This window comes from Cervus canadensis, chromosome 6 (genome assembly GCF_019320065.1).
Source record: "Cervus canadensis isolate Bull #8, Minnesota chromosome 6, ASM1932006v1, whole genome shotgun sequence".
Lineage (NCBI taxonomy): Eukaryota > Metazoa > Chordata > Mammalia > Artiodactyla > Cervidae > Cervus > Cervus canadensis.
In genome coordinates, this window is record NC_057391.1 from 9,814,294 (window position 1) to 9,830,061 (window position 15,768).

The 15,768-nt window shown below is 42.2% G+C and overlaps 1 protein-coding gene across 1 annotated transcript in view; it reads left to right on the forward strand.

Moving 5' to 3' along the window:
* Window positions 1-15,768, forward strand: part of CMYA5 (cardiomyopathy associated 5) — a 99,124-nt gene that overhangs the window by 43,170 nt on the left and 40,186 nt on the right. The window contains exon 2 of the mRNA XM_043470754.1: window positions 2,744-12,983. Within this exon, the coding sequence (XP_043326689.1) occupies window positions 2,744-12,983 (10,240 nt within the window). The remainder of the gene's footprint in view (window positions 1-2,743; window positions 12,984-15,768) is intronic.

Consider the following 15,768-nt stretch of genomic DNA (forward strand, 5'->3'; position numbering starts at 1 on the left):
CCAGCATCCCGTGTTCTTGCTGTGTCCAGACTGCCCCTGGATGTGGGTGAGGATTCAGAAGATCAGGATCTGAGCGGTCCAGGAGCCCTTTGCAGCTGACTGCTGGGCAGGTCTGAAGTTTAAGAAAGGAGACATGAATGTATGTGCAAAGATTTCTGGTCTTGGCTTCCAGCATAGCCTAGCAAACTAAAAAGGGTTCAGAGTAAGCAAAAAAGGCATGTACTAGTTAAGTTTCATAGCTTAGTTTAGGCCAGTGATTTGCAACTCTGGATGCATAATGGAGTCACTTGGAAGCTTTTAAAACTTCCTGTGTTTAAAGACTCTGAGTATTCACTGGGATGACTGATTGCTGAAGCTCCAATACTTTGGCCACCTGATGTGAAAGGCCGACTCATTGGAAAAGACCCTGATGTTGGAAAGATTGAAGGCAGGAGGAGAAGTGGGCAACAGAGGATGAGATGGTGGATGGCATCATCGACACAATGGATGTGGGTTTGAGCAAACCATAGGAGATAGTGAAGCCTGGCTTGCTGCAGTCCATGGGGTTGCAAAGAGTCAGACACAACTTAGCGACTGAAGAACAATATAATTAAGCCAGAGTCTCTGTGGGAAGGGGTTTAGGGTGACATCAGTATTTTTAAAATCTCTCTACATATAATTCTAAAATGTATCCAGAATTATTAATAAGAACTGCTAATGTAAGCAGTGACTGATGATAAATTATTGGTAAGAAACCTAAATTTAATCATGTGTGTTTTTTTGAAGTGGTTTAATTTAATACTTATGTGTAGTGGTTTTTGAGCATAGTTTTTTTGTTGTTGTAGAAAAATTGTGTTTAAGCCAGTTAGTAGTTTTCTATTTATCTAAATCTTTAACTTAAAGGAAATATAACTGCTGAATTGGTCAGGCTGCTGAATTGGTCAGGGATGGTACACTGGATGTTTTAACACTAAGCCTTGAAGAGGAGACAGAATTTAAATACACAGGAAAGCTAGTTTTAGGTGGGGGAGGATTGTAGATGGAGGACTGGCATGAGCATGAAGAGGTGGGGTGGTGTAAGAAAATTCCAGAGGAGAGTGCTGTGAAGTCTGAGACAGGCCCAGTGGCAATTCAAAGGGGCGGCCAAAGCCAGCTATCTCTTGAGGGTTAGTCCAAGGAGACCATCTCTCCAAACCAGTTGAATATGACCATGCCTAGGCTCCTTTGATGGAGAAAGAAATGGCAATCCACTCCAGTATTCTTGCCTGGGAAATCCTGTGGACAGAGGAGCCTGGAGGGCTGCAGTCCATAGGGTCGCAGAGTCAGACATGACTGAAGCGACCTAGCAGGCTCCTTTGACCCAAGGATTGTATGGAAGACCTGATACTTTGGCCACCTGATATGAAGAGCTGACTCATTGGAAAAGACCCTGATGCTGGGAAGGATTGAAGGCAGGAGGAGAAGGGGACAACCGAGGTTGAGATGGTTGGGTGGCATCACTGACTCAATGGACATGAGTTTGAGCAAGCTCCGGGAGTTGGTGATGGGCAGGGAAGCCCAGAGTACTGCAGTCCATTGGGGTCACAAAGAGTTGGATATGACTGAGCAACTGAATTGAACTGAACTACATGCAAGGCACATCTCGTGTGTGTTAGTGAATTAAATCCTTACAGCAATCCCATAAGGTATATTCTATTGTGACCCCTGGTTTACAGATGAATTGGGTACAGTAGGCTGCTGTTTTTCTGTGATGTATCTGTATTCACTATTTTTCCTCATGGCTCTGACTCAGAGTTCCTATGATATACTGGACAGTGAGTTATCTAGTTAAAACAGAAATGTATCAGGTAGGCTTAGGGTGGAAGTGGATACTTGTAAAGGAGGTCAGCTAGAGATCAGAGAGTTAAGTATCTTGAATTAATTTTTCTACAGGTATGAGGCATTTACTGACATTTTTGAGCAGGAAGTGGCATGATGACAACTTTTAGTAAAACTGGTCTGAAAAGATAGGCAGGATGAATTGAGGGTGTGAGGAGGGTAGGAGGTAAATGTGATATCAGCTGACCAGTTAGGAAGCTAATGAGATAGTCCATGGCAGAGTGATGTGATAAAAAGCTGGGTCACAGTAGTGATAATAGTAACACGGAGCTACAGATAGAAGAGCCATTATGAAGGTCCTGGTGACTGTAGTCATATCGATAATAGTAAGTCTGAAGGGCTGGAGTCACAGGAGGCTCACTCTCTGATAGGGTGGTAGGGGAAGGTGGTGAATTTATTTTTATTTATTTTTAAATGTTTGTATTTATTTGTTTATTTGGCTGCACAGGGTCTTAGTTGTGGCATTCAGGATCTTTAGTTGCAGCATGTGGGATCTAGGTCTCTGACCAGGGATCGAACCCCAGGCCCCCTGCGTTGGGAGCATGGAGTCTTAACCACTGGACCACTGGGGTGAGTCCCAAAGGTGGTGAATTTAGCATTAGCTTTTTTTTTACTTTGCAGAATATTGATTTCATTCCAGTCTGGGATGTGTTACTGTATTTGGTATCCTGACTTCAATTCTTAAACTTTGTGTGTGTCTCGGTTTTTGGTATGGATGGCATTATTTATCTGTATATTTTAACTTCACATTAATCCTTTATCTAGTAAAAATAGGATCTTTACTTATTATTTAATATGTAATTAAGATGTTATTAATATATGTAAATATATATAATATATGTAAATTATTATCAACATATGTAAATTTAATTATCATTTACTGTAGGTTATCAGACCAGGATGAAGAGGGCAAGACCGAGAAGAAGTGTATCATATCTGACCCTTCCTTTTCCATGGTAACTGTTCAACGGGAAGATAGTGGTATCACCTGGGAGACCAGTTCAAGTAGGCCTTCCACTCCTTGGGCCTCGGAGGGAAGTCAGACATCTGGTGTGTGTAGTCTGGAAGGGTCGGCTCTGAATTCTCCTCCAGGGAATGTTTCCTTTATCGTGGATGAAGTTAAAAAAGTTCGGAAAAGAAAGCCTAAGTCAAAGCATGGCTCACCATCTCTGCGTCGGAAAAGCAACAAAAAGAGAAATTCTTTGGAATCCCAAGATGTTCCAGCAAACAAAACAAGTACTCCTTTAATTTCAGAAAGTCAGGAACTAACCACCCAAAAAGAGAGGTCACCTACTGGCACTGATGATAAGATGAGAAAAAAGAAGAGCACCTCAAGTACACCTCCCATTACGGGGGCAATATACAAAGAACACAAGCCCTTAGTGTTAAGGCCAGTCTACATAGGAACCGTACAGTATAAAATCAAGATGTTCAATTCTGTTAAAGAAGAATTAATTCCGCTGCAGTTTTATGGAACATTGCCAAAGGGTTATGTCATTAAAGAAATCCATTATAGGAAGGGGAAAGAGGCATCCATTAGTCTAGAGCCAGAGTCAGGCGATCGTGATCTTAGAAAAGTAGTTTCCAAAACAGGCAAATCAGTAGCCCAAAGCATAGAAGATGTTAAAGTAAAAGAGCTTGCTCCACCCTGGAGAGATGTGTTCTCCAAAGGATCAAAGTCCCTGACCTCCTTATTCAGTCATGAAGATCAGAAGAAAACTTACGATGATTTTCCCTTAAGGGCTGCGTCTGCCGCCCAGCCCACACCTTCCTCTCATACAAGTCATGCCATAGCAGAACGGGAATCACAGCTCAGAGCTCCTCGGGCAGTGCCACAACTGCCGGCTGATGAAGCAAAGCCCCGTGAAATGAAGCCTTCCTCTCTTACACCCGATACATCTGTAGCCACATTCCTGGAAACTGCAAAGGAAGAATCTGAGGCTGATTCACAAGAAACAGTGATTGCAGAGCCTGACTCTTCAGTCTCGCCGCCTGCACTGGATGAAGTGAAGATGGAAGACATGTCTTCGATTGACCATTCCATTTCACTAGAGGCAGAGAAGGGTTCTCTGGAATCAGGTGCACCAGGTCTGACAGCCTCTATCCAGGAAGATTTCAGCCCTGAGAGAGAAGAGCTGGATCTGACTTCACAGAAAAGGGCAGAACCAGTCGCTGACCAGCTGACCCCTCCTCATCTCAGCATCAAAGCAGAGAAGGAAGAAACTGTGCCCGAGCCATCCATTTCTCTTTCTGAACCTCTAGTGTTAGAGGAACCAGAGAAGGAAGAAATAGAAATGCCTCTACCAATGGCTGCTACCCCTGAACCTGAAGATTCTAGCTTAGTGGAAGAAGAAGAGATCATAGAACTCGATTACCCAGAAAGTCCATCAGTTTCTGAGGAGCCCTTCCCACCACGCTTGGCCCCTGAAGTGGAGGAGAAAGAGGAGAACTTTCTGCCATTACTGACAACTTCAACACCTGAACATGTCACCTTGTCTGAGGAAGAAAGAGAGGAAAATGAGTCTGTTTCTACTGATTCTGCTTTTGTGTCAGAGTATTCAGCCCCACAGGATTACTATGAACTAGAGAAGCAAGAAGCTGAGCCAGTTTCTTCACCTCATGTGAAAGCTGTATCTGAACATGCAGTTTTGTCAGAAGAAGAGAGTGATAAATTTGAGCCTTCTTCCCCAACTTCAGCTTCTATATCTGTCTCACCATCCACAACTGAGAAGACTCTTGAAAGCCAGTCCCCACTGTTTTCAGCAGTTACACCAGAACCCATGATCCAGTCCGGAGAAGAGGCCTCAGAAAGTGGGCGTTACACGCCGGATTCCACATCTACTTCTGAATATTCAGTTCCCTCTCAGGCAACAGAAGAGTCACCAAAGAAAACAGTAGACCTTAAGTCCCCATTAAAGTCACGAGGTGTTTTTGAGCCCCTGATTCTGTCAGAAGAAGAGAATGAAGACCCTGGGATGTGTTCCCCAGTGGTCCCCTCTCTATCTGAACGTTCTCTCTCACCACACACAACTGAGGGGGCTTCTGAATGCCAGGCCCCACCGCTTTCAGCCGTGACATCTGAACACGCTGTCCTGTCAGAAGAAGAGAACCTAGAAAGTGAGGGTGTCACACCAGATTCAGCACTGACCTTCCAAAATGCAGTCCCACCCAATGTAACACAGGAATCCCCAAAGAACATAATTGACGATGTCTCCCTGCTGAAATCAGAGGGTGTTTCTGAGCACGAGACTGTGTTAGAAGAAGAGAAGGAAGACACCGGATTCTATACCCCAGAGGTGGCCTCGTTACCTGAATCCTCCCTCCCACCGTCCACAACTGAGGGGACTCCTGAATGCCTGGCCCCACGACTTCCAGCTACCCCACCTGATCACGTGGTCCTCTCGGAAGAAGAGACAGTAGGAATGGAGCGGTACACACCCTCTTCCATCTCTGCTTTTGAACTTTCAGTACCACCATACGCAACACCAGAATCACAGGAGGAAGAAATTGTCCACACGTCCCCTTTAAATCTAAAAGGTTCCTCCTCCCCCATGATTTTCTCAGAAGAAGAGCAAGAAGACATTGGGCCTTTTTCTCCAGACTCGGCTTTTGTGTCAGAATTCTCATTTCCATCCTATGCAACGACAGGGAAGAGAGAATTTGAGTGTGATTCTCCAATATGTTTAACATCACCATCTGAACACACTATTTTGTCAGATGAAGACACAGAGGAAACTGAACTTTTTTCTCCAGACTCAGCGTCACAAGCTTCCATCCCACCATATAGGATCCCAGAAATGAACAGAAAGGAAGTTGAGCCTGATTCACTGTTAACTGCAATGGCTGCATCAGGATATTCCCGCGTCTCAGAAGCAGATGAGGAAGAAATTGCACCAACAACGGCTACACCCGTACCTGAGCATCTACGTTCACCACAGAAGCAAGGAGCTGAACCTTTGATGTCTGCGCCTGAAGACTTGAGTCAGCTCCCCTCAACAAGTGAAGCAGAGGAAGCAGAAATTAAGCCAGATGCTCAAACAACATCAACATCTGTATCTGAATATCTCATTCTGGCACAGAAGCAGAGAACTCGAACGTATTTAGAACCTGAGCCTGAAGTCTTGGTTCCACCGTGTTTAACCAGTGATTCAGAGAGGGGAGAAACCAAGTCTGGTTCATCGCCAGCCGCAACACCCGCACAGTCACCCACAGGAAAGGAGGAAACCAAACCCGCTTTGCCTGCATCTCAGTGTTCAGGGTCACCTGATTCAGTACATGCAGTTAAGAAAGAACAGGAACCCAAGACATCCCTCACTCCAGAATCTGCAGATGAACAGATGGCTTTGTTAAAAGTCGAAAGTAAGGAAGAAATTGTGCCTGATTCTCAAGAAGCTATAGCACATGTATTGAGGGATCAAGAAATGGAGCCTCAGCCTCCAAACGTCCCAGAGTCTGGGATGAAAGATTCAGTTCTGCCTGACTTGGCAGATGAGCCAAAGAAGGATATCAAACCCAATTTAGCTCCAACTGTGACATCTGAACTAGAACAGAGAAGGTTGTCAGAGAATGAGCCTGAAGTAATGAAGCCATATTCACCTCTAAAGGAAACATCTTTATCTAGACCTGAGATTTCATCAGTGGTAAAAACAGAAGTGAAACTTGATTCTAAAGTAACTGGTACACCTAGAGTGCTACATTCAACTTCACCAGGAGTGGAACAGGAAGTTGAGCATGGACCACCTGTACCAGAATTTTCAGCTTTGTCAGAAGAAATAAAGAAAGAAATTGAACCCAGTTCTTCAATAACCACAACATCTGAGACAAAGCATGATTCAAACTTAACCAAATTAGCAAAAGAAGAAATCCTAACAGACTTACCTCTTACCACCCCTATAGAACATCCAGTCTTAACAAAAGTAGAAAAGAGTGAATTAGGAAGTGTCTTACCACCTATAGATGAGCATTCACTTTTTAAAGAAGACAAGGTAGCAATCAAAGCTAGTCCTCCTCCCACTGAAACTGCTGCATCACAATATCCAGCTTGGTCCAAAGTCGAGAAAGAAATTAAATTTGATTTACCTGAAAGCATATCCTCTATATCAGAGCATTCTGTTTTGTCAAAGGTAGAGACTGAAGACATTAAACCTGGGTTGGCAATAACCAAAACTTTGTCTTCTCAGCATTCAGACGTAGCAAAGGAAGCAAGGGTGGAAGACAAACAAGATCTTTCATTTTCTACAGTTCTCGACTCTGAATATTTGGATTTATCACAGAAAAAAAATTCCGTGTCTGCCTCAGAGGTGTCAGGACCTGAACATGTGCCTTCACTCAGCCTAGGTGGTGAGATAAAGAAAACAGAAACTGAAGTTCCTTCCTCACAGAACATGTCACCTGCACCCAAATATATAGTTCCAAAAGGCAAAGATGAGGTGACAGCAAGTTCTCCTCCTGAGTTGGAACATTTAACATCAGAAGATTTAGCTTCAACATTCTTAACCTTCAGTGGTGATAAGAGGGAACAGGCAGCAGAGACACCCTCGGTAATTCAGGGAGATTTCCGGTCAGAAAAACCAGGTCTTGCTCTGGCACAGCTGTGTTTGGAACCTGAGGAGAGAGACAAGCCACGTCCAGTGTCAGAATTACCTGATACTGGAAATGCTGGCTCAGAATTCACTGGTGATTTAAGTAGGCAAAGTGGATCCATACAGACAGAACATATAAAATCTCCCCTACCTGAAACAGAGAGTTCTGTCTTAGCAAAGGGCCTACCCGAGCTCAGGAGCGGAGGAGAAGGGAAAGAGGAAAACAGGGAACTTCATGTGTCAACTACAGTTCCTGAAATTTCAGAGGTTTCTTCATACCTTAGGGAGGAACCTCAGATTCAAGAAATGAAATCTGTCTCTGCTAAGGTAGTTAGCTTAGGATCACGGGAAGCATTTACCTCTGGACTTGAAGGAGACAGCCCAGAAGAACTTCAGTCATACACTTTATCCTCAAAAGGATTATCAGAAGAGCTGAACCATTCAGCTGAATTTAAAAAAGAAGAAAAACAAGAAATAAGCCCATTACTGCCAACAGGAAATTTGAAGGCACAAGTGACAGAAGATACTGTAACTAAGCTAAATGAAACTGACCAACCAAATTCATTTCATGTACTGCAGACTGTAACAGAGCCATCAAAGATCACTTCTTCTGACCTCTTTGTGCAACAGAAGCCTGAAGAAGCACTTGATTCAGATCAAGCCACTACATTACCTGACATGAGCAGGTCTTTTGCAGATAAACAAGACCTGGGTATTAAACAAGGTTTGTTTATGAAAGAAAATTTGCCTTTGGAAGAATCAAAATTATTTATGACAACTGAACCTACAGATGTTAAAGAAACACACATGCAACAGGCCCTTATTTCTCCAAAGGATGAAAACTGGATGCTGAAAGAGCCAGAAAGAGACTTGGTAAGTCATCATGAAGAAAGAGTCATGGGATCTGTGCAGCTGGATTCGTCTGGTACCAGTGATCTGATGACAGAGCAGCTCAAGCCTGCTCCGCCAGAGAAAGCCCACACGCCTGAAATCAGAAAGCAAATTCTGCCACCTTCTGCAGAAGAACCTCACTTAGTATTCCAAGAACCAGTGTCTACTCTCGATACCTCCTGTGATAATGTAGAGACCTTCGCAACTGAAACTTACTCTTCTGAAGACATAAAGTGGGCCCCCAAACCAAAATCTTTAGTTCCAGCTGGAAATGTGGACAGAAGTGAGGCAGAAGGGAAGCAGACCCTTTCTTCTGTGGGGGGTGAAAGTTTGGTAGTGGAGAAAGCAAACACAGAAATTTCCAGGCCTTGCAAAGAAGACAGCCAGGAAGAAATCAAAACACCTTATGAAGGAGGCCTCCAGAAACCAGTGTCTGGCCCACCAATGGAACAAGTCAAATCAGAAACTCCTCCCTCTCTTGTCAAAGCTGCCCGTGTCTTGGCCGAAGAGGTAGAACCTGCACTGGGCGTTGAAAAAGAAGCACATGGTCGTATATCCCCTTTGCCTGGAGAGAAGCCATTAGAAGAACCCAGCGTGGTTCAGCCAAAGGTTGCAGATGATGCTAATGAGAGAGGGAGACCACCATCCGAAGTGAAAGCACCCACACAAGTGAAACCACTCTCCTCAACCCGAGAAAACGAAGAGCCTCAGCCCCTAGAGTCCCCTGAGGTCATACAAAAGCCGCCCAAGCAGCAGAAGGCGGTGGAGCCAAGCATCTCTGAGGAAAAGGGAAAGAAAGGAATCTCATCTTTCACATCATGGGTGTCCAGTTTCTTTTTTAGATCAAGTACTCTAGATAACAAAGTTGCTGAAAAAGAAGATTTAGAAGCTCAGCCCAGCCCATCTGAAGAGAAAACAGTGACTGTGATAGATTCTGAAAGTCCTGCTCCAGCTGACGTTCATGGAACTGAGAAGCCAGTGGATCATCTAGTCCCAGAGGCCAAACCTGAAACTGCTTCAGAATCTTCAGATTCTTTAGTTAAATCTGGTGAACATCAAGATTTTAAAGAAAAACCCACATTGTTATCAAATGTAGAAGTTTCGCCACAGCCAAAATCCAACTTTGAGGCATCTAGTGACGATTATGGGAAGAAAGAAGTCCTAGACTATTCAGAAGAAATGGACCTGACTTCAGTAGTTACTTCTGCTGATGGAGAGGGACATCTTAGAATTCAGTCTTATTCTCCCATGGGTGAGAAATCCATTATGGAAGCAGCCAAAAATGCTGTTCCTCTTCATGTCACTGATAGTAAAAGACCCCAGAAGCCAGAAATCTCCCCTAGATCTAAATGGACTATTACTATTCTTAAAGAAGAGCCAAGAAGTGATCAAAAAGAAAAACCACTCTTTTTAGTTGATGCAACAGATAAGGTGCCACAACAGCCAGAATCAGCTTCATCTAGCTTTGCAAGTAAAAATATCACAGAGGAATCAGAGACGCTGGAGTCAATAATTTTGCCAGGAGAAGAACCTAAAGGCAGTTTAATTGATCTTGGTGAAGACAGACTAGGGAAAGAGATGCCAAAACCTGTTTCCTTGAAAATTTCTGAAGAGGAAATAAAACTCAGATCTGTTAGCCCAGCTGAGGAGAAAGGTAACTTGGGAATGAGATCATATTCCTTGGCAGAAAAGAAGGTGCTGGCAGAAAAACAAGAGACAGCAGCCCCATTAGAACATAGAGATATTAATGAAATAGAGAAGGCAAAAATTATACACGGGCCTAGCCCTGTTAAATTGGAAGAACCAAAAGCTGCTACTGTGCTGCAGCAAGTCTATCAAAATGAAGACCACCAAGAAAGATACAAAATTATTGAGGAGGAGAAAGGAGAAGAAAAAGAAGAGCGGTCACAAACATTTTCAGAAGGAAGTGAGCAGCAGGAAATTCAGCCATGTTCCATAAGTATAGCCGGGCATCAGCCTGAAGGGTCAGATATCTCTTTCCGTCTTACTTTGGGTGAAACCCAACCATTTTCATTAGTTAAAACTACAGAAGCTGCTGAAACATCAGAAACCACGATCTCAGAGGCTTACTCTGAAATCAGGGAAACAAAGGCAGTAGGAAGTCAACCACATCCATTAGAAGAACGTGAAGTTTTGGTGGAGAAAACCAAGGCCTTTCTTCCGGTGGATCTTCCTTACCATGATGAAATAAATGAGCCCTCTTTACCTAAGGAAGGAAACCTGGTACTGGAAAAGTCAAGCGTTGATGTCGTGACTCACAGTGAAGAAAAGGGGCAGGGCCTAGAGTCAGAGCTGCCAAAAGGTGGCTCAGTAGGTACCACAAAGGAAAGCACACAAGGCTCTCCATCTAAAGACTCTGAAAGGATTTTAGATCGTCCTTTTGGTGAAACAAAGAGCTTAGAAACACCTTCCTATCTGTGGTCATCTGTAGAACCACAAACACTTGCTTCAGGAGCATCTCCAGAAGTTAGTCCAGAGAAGAAACAAGAACTGCCATGGTCAGAAGTGACTCCAGATAGGCCTGAGGTCCATACTGCTCAAACCTCTAAAGATCAAACATCTGAAATGTTTGAACAGCCTGTTCTTGTTTCAAAACACCACTTGGAGGCTGTAGAAGATTCCCATGTATATGAACCACGCCCTTCAGCAAGCAGTAACTATGCTCAATTTATAACTAATGCATCAACAGTCAGTGCTGATGAGATGGTTTCTAAGGAGCCTGAAGACACAAGCGTAAGAGATGAAGAATTTACAGTGACCAGTAAGCCAGCTGGACTTTCTGAAGAGCAAAAGAGTGCCTTCAGTATCATTTCTGAAGGTTGTGAGATACTGAATATTCATGCTCCTGCATTTATTTCTTCAGTCGATCAGGAAGAAAGTGAACAAATGCAAGATAAGTTAGAATATTTGGAAGAGAAGATCTCATTTAAGCCTATACTCCTCCATGATGAGAGTGAGGCAGTTGCTTGCCATAAAACATTACAGAGTAAGTTAGAAGATTCTGATATAAAAGTTATACCATTGAAAGAAGACCAACAAAAGGAAATTCATACAGCCAAAGAGGAGATATCCACAGATTCAGAAACTGGTGATTTAGCCTTTAATCAGCCCACAAGTCCCAATGAAGAGGATTACTTTGAAAAATATACATTGATTGATTATAACATCTCCCCTGACCCAGAAAAACAGAGAGCTCCATGGAAATTAAATGTAGAGGCAGAACTATCAAAGGAAGTTCCAGAAGAAACTGTCTCTTTCCCAGAATGTCCAGAGGAAGGTGCCCTAGAACATGAATATGACTTGGTGAAATTAGATGAAAGTTTTTATGGACTCGAAAAGGACTACAGCAAATTATCTGACCCAGAGACCCAAAAGTCTTTGGTTATCCAAAAATTAACAGACAGAGATGCTCCAAAGAGCACAGAAAGAGACCTGGACTCAAAGTCACCTGGGATGCCTTTATTTGATGAAGAGGAAGGAGTTTTGTCACGAACCCAGATATTTCCTACCACTGCAAAAGCCATCGATCCTGAACTTCTGGAGGAGCCACCTGCACTTGCGTTTTTATACAAAGATCTATATGAAGAAGCAGTTGGAGAGAGAAAGAAAGAAGGGGAGACAGCTTCTGAAGGTGACAGTGTGAATTCTGAAGCTTCATTTCCAAGCAGAAATTCTGACACCGATGATGGAACAGGAATATATTTTGAGAAGTACATACTCAAAGATGACATTCTCCATGACACATCTGTAACTGAAAACGACCAAGGCCAAGGTCTTGAAGAAAAGCCAATTGGTAAGGATGACTCATACCAACCAATAACTGCAGAAGAGGAAATTTGGGGCAAGTTTGTAACTATGGGCAGGGAGGAGAGTCTGGAAGAGAAACAGAAAACAGCTTACAGGGAAGGAGAATCAGTAGGCCACATGGAGACCCTTGACAATGTAGCTATGCAGAGGAAAGCTCCCATCACCGAGGAAGTCAGAGTGGTTACCCAGAGGATAAGCTATGCGGTTCCATTTGAAGACACCCATCATGTCCTGGAGAGAGTAGATGAAACAAGCAGTCAGACTAATGAAGCAGCAAATGCAAATCCAGAGGTCAGTCTGAATGTGCCAGTGCAGGTGTCCTTCCCAGAGGAAGAGTCTGCATCTGCTGCAGCTTGCATTCAAGAAACACTGCAAGAGGAACCTCAAATAACGGTTCCCCCCGAGCCGAGGGAAGACTGGGTCCGCAGTAGCCCTGTTCAGGATGAGTATGAATTTGCTGAATCCCTGAATTATGAAGTGGTTACTCAAGACACTCTATCAGAAGACCTGTATTCAGAGTCCACCCCTGAAGATGTGTTATCTCAAGGAAAAGAATCCTTTGAACATGTCAGTGAAAATGAACTTGTGACTGAGGTGGAACAAAGAAAGTCTGCTGAACAGAAAGAGTTGGGCATAGAGATAGCAGAACAAGACCAGTTACTATCAGAGTTGGTAACCGAGAAGGAACAAAAGGAAATGAAAACATCTCAGATTGACACATATTGCTACACATGCAAAAGCCCAATTTCTGCTGTTGACAAGATGCTTGGCACTCACCAGGACCATGAGATTTCAACACTTGATACAGCTATAAGTGCTGTAAAGGTAAATAGATTTTAAAGTGTATAAGTGTGTAATCATACATAGACAATTAATCTGTTTTCTCATTTTCTCTATTTAGAAAATGACCAATATTTGATACATTCATCTTTAAGCATAATAGTCTGAAAAAAAAAAACCTAAGAATATTTCCCTAGTTATTTAGTTAACATTACTTTGACAAACATTTATTGGGTACATAATATGTGCCAGTTTTTTTTCTAAATTCTGTGTATACCAGGATAAATAACTGGCATCCCCAGTTAACTGTCTTTGAGGTCTCTTATTTTATAAAAGTAGCCCTTAACATTATCCAAAAAAGAAATAATTTTAAATACAAAAATACATGTTAGAGTATCAAACACAATTTATTTCCTATTATTTACAATATGATCCTTTAAAAATACACATTTTTTAAAAAAAGAAAAAAATACACATTTATATCATATTAAACAATTTTATTGCAAGTTTTATAAAATGCTCAAGACAGTAAGACATTTAAAATTTTGATTTTCTCCACATTTCTTCTTTATTTATAAAACTGATGTTAGAAATGGAAAGTTTTTGCATTCCTTCTGGCTCTGTCTATAGACTCCCAATGTTAGAAAGTTAGTCACAACACCTATCCTTATAAATATCTTACTTCTTAGAAATACTATTGGAAATCAAATACTTAGTCTTTAAGATTCTCACCTACCTTTCAGTAGCCTTCTAACTGGAATCTCCGCTCTTATTTCATCAACCTATTCTCCATACAGTAGCAGAATGATCTAAAATTGCAAGTAATAGCCAGAACTGAGCACTTACTATGGGCCAGGCAATGTATTAAGTTCTTTATATACAAGATATCTTTAAATTCTCACAAAAGCCCCATCCTTGTCTTTGATTTGCAGGTAACAAAATGGGCTCAGAGAGTTTAAGTCCAAGGTCATAGAAGACAGAACTAGGATTGGTACCCAGATCTGTCTGAAGCCAGAGCTCATGCTTTTGATGTGCATCCGTGTTACTCTGCTCAGGGCCTTCATAACGGCAGTGGTTTTCAATGTGATCATTCAATTAGGTCACTGATAATTGTCAGATTCATTTTGATTCAGTAGGATAACACATTTGAATCTTGGATTTTTTTTTTTTTCTGGAAAAGTAATCCTCAACTTGTATGATACTGGTTCTATTTTTCCAGTGTGAAATTTTGTTGAAACTTTACCTAGTCAAGTTTGGAGGTAGGCCGTGGTTCAATTTCTTTTTGGACTCTCAGGCATTCAGGTGCATCAGCACCAATGAAATATGCCCTGGTCTTTGATGACCCTTAGTTTTGTTAACTAACAGCTACTGGGTACTGTCAGTAAAAAGAAGACTTTTTTTCAGCCTTCTTAATTATGTTCTGTTTATCTCTGTGAGTTTTAGAAATTAAAAAAATAATTCTGTCTAAATACTGCCAATTTAAAACAAATTTCAGAAGCAGAGAGATATGATATCTTCTGCTTTAAAACCATTTTAAAGTTCTTTTTATTTTTTTCCGAACCTTCTCCAAAGAGTATGAACAGAAAGTGGAAAACAAATTGACTAAGCCAGAGACTTGCTTCATTCATTAAATGGACTGTGAAGATTGAATTGGTTGGCACTTTTTAAAAATTAAAAATAAATTTAAGAAGTTGTCACCTGAGAATTCTCTAGCATTTTGTGAGTGGCCATCTGTGATTTTTCAGGAACTAATGCCTGCATTTGTAGATTATCCAGGTCCTGGCTTCTCCCTCCACTCCATCCCCATTGTGGTGGATTATCTTTTATCTGTCATTTTTTTCTTCCATCACTCTCTTCCTTCCCTCTTCCTCTCTCCCTTCCTGTTCCATGTTAAGAACTGTGCTCATCATAGGGAATAAAAACAAAAATAAAGGAACCTGGACTTGTAGCTCCCCCAAATAACACAGCATCGTGGGAATGCAGTGTTCTGAGCGAGAAACCCTCTCGGAGTGAGTGAAATGGTGGAGGGGACTGGAGAGATGGGGATGGTGTCTTGAGAAGGTGCAGTGTGGCGAGCCTAAATAGGATAGAGTTCTTCTAGCAAATCAGGGCAGGGAGGACATTCTAGAGACAGGGATTGCCTTCTAAAAAGGCACATAGGTGAGAGAATCCTGGAGCCCTGTGGAGAAGAGGCGGGGGCGTGAGCAGGAAGCAGAGAACCAGATCCTGAAGGGATTTCCCACAGTGTAATCTCTCCATCATGCTGTGGATAGTGAATCAGGCAGATGGAAGCTCTTTTATTCTGTGTTGTTAAGTTTTGCAGGATAGAGTACAGCTAACTTTACAACTAATGATGGAAGCTATTTTTTCTGTGTTGTTAAGCTTTGTAGGACAGATTACAGCTAACTTCATAACTAATAAGTACTGCTGAGGGTCCTTAGAATCTTACGATCTCTTTAGTAGATAGTTTTCATTGTTTGATATGCTAGATTTCAGGCCTGGTGCCTTCTCAGGGTCATGTGAGGCAAGCACACCCGAAACTATTCGTGCAAATGTGAGGAGGTTTCTCAGATACGTTGGACCCGTTCAGAAAAAAGTCTGCTATCCAAGAAGAAAGGCAATGTATAAAAATTGAGGCCTTACTAAGGGGGAAGAATTCAGTTCATAGTTTACTAAAACAAGTATGCTTTGAGTTCACCAGCTGACCAAGAAGTCCTTCCTCTTGCACAGGAAAATAAACTGTTTATTGCTCTCACTCATAAGCCTCCTAATGGTTTATCAGACATTACCTATCTAGTCAATTTAGATGGAGCAGCAAAGAAAATTTAAA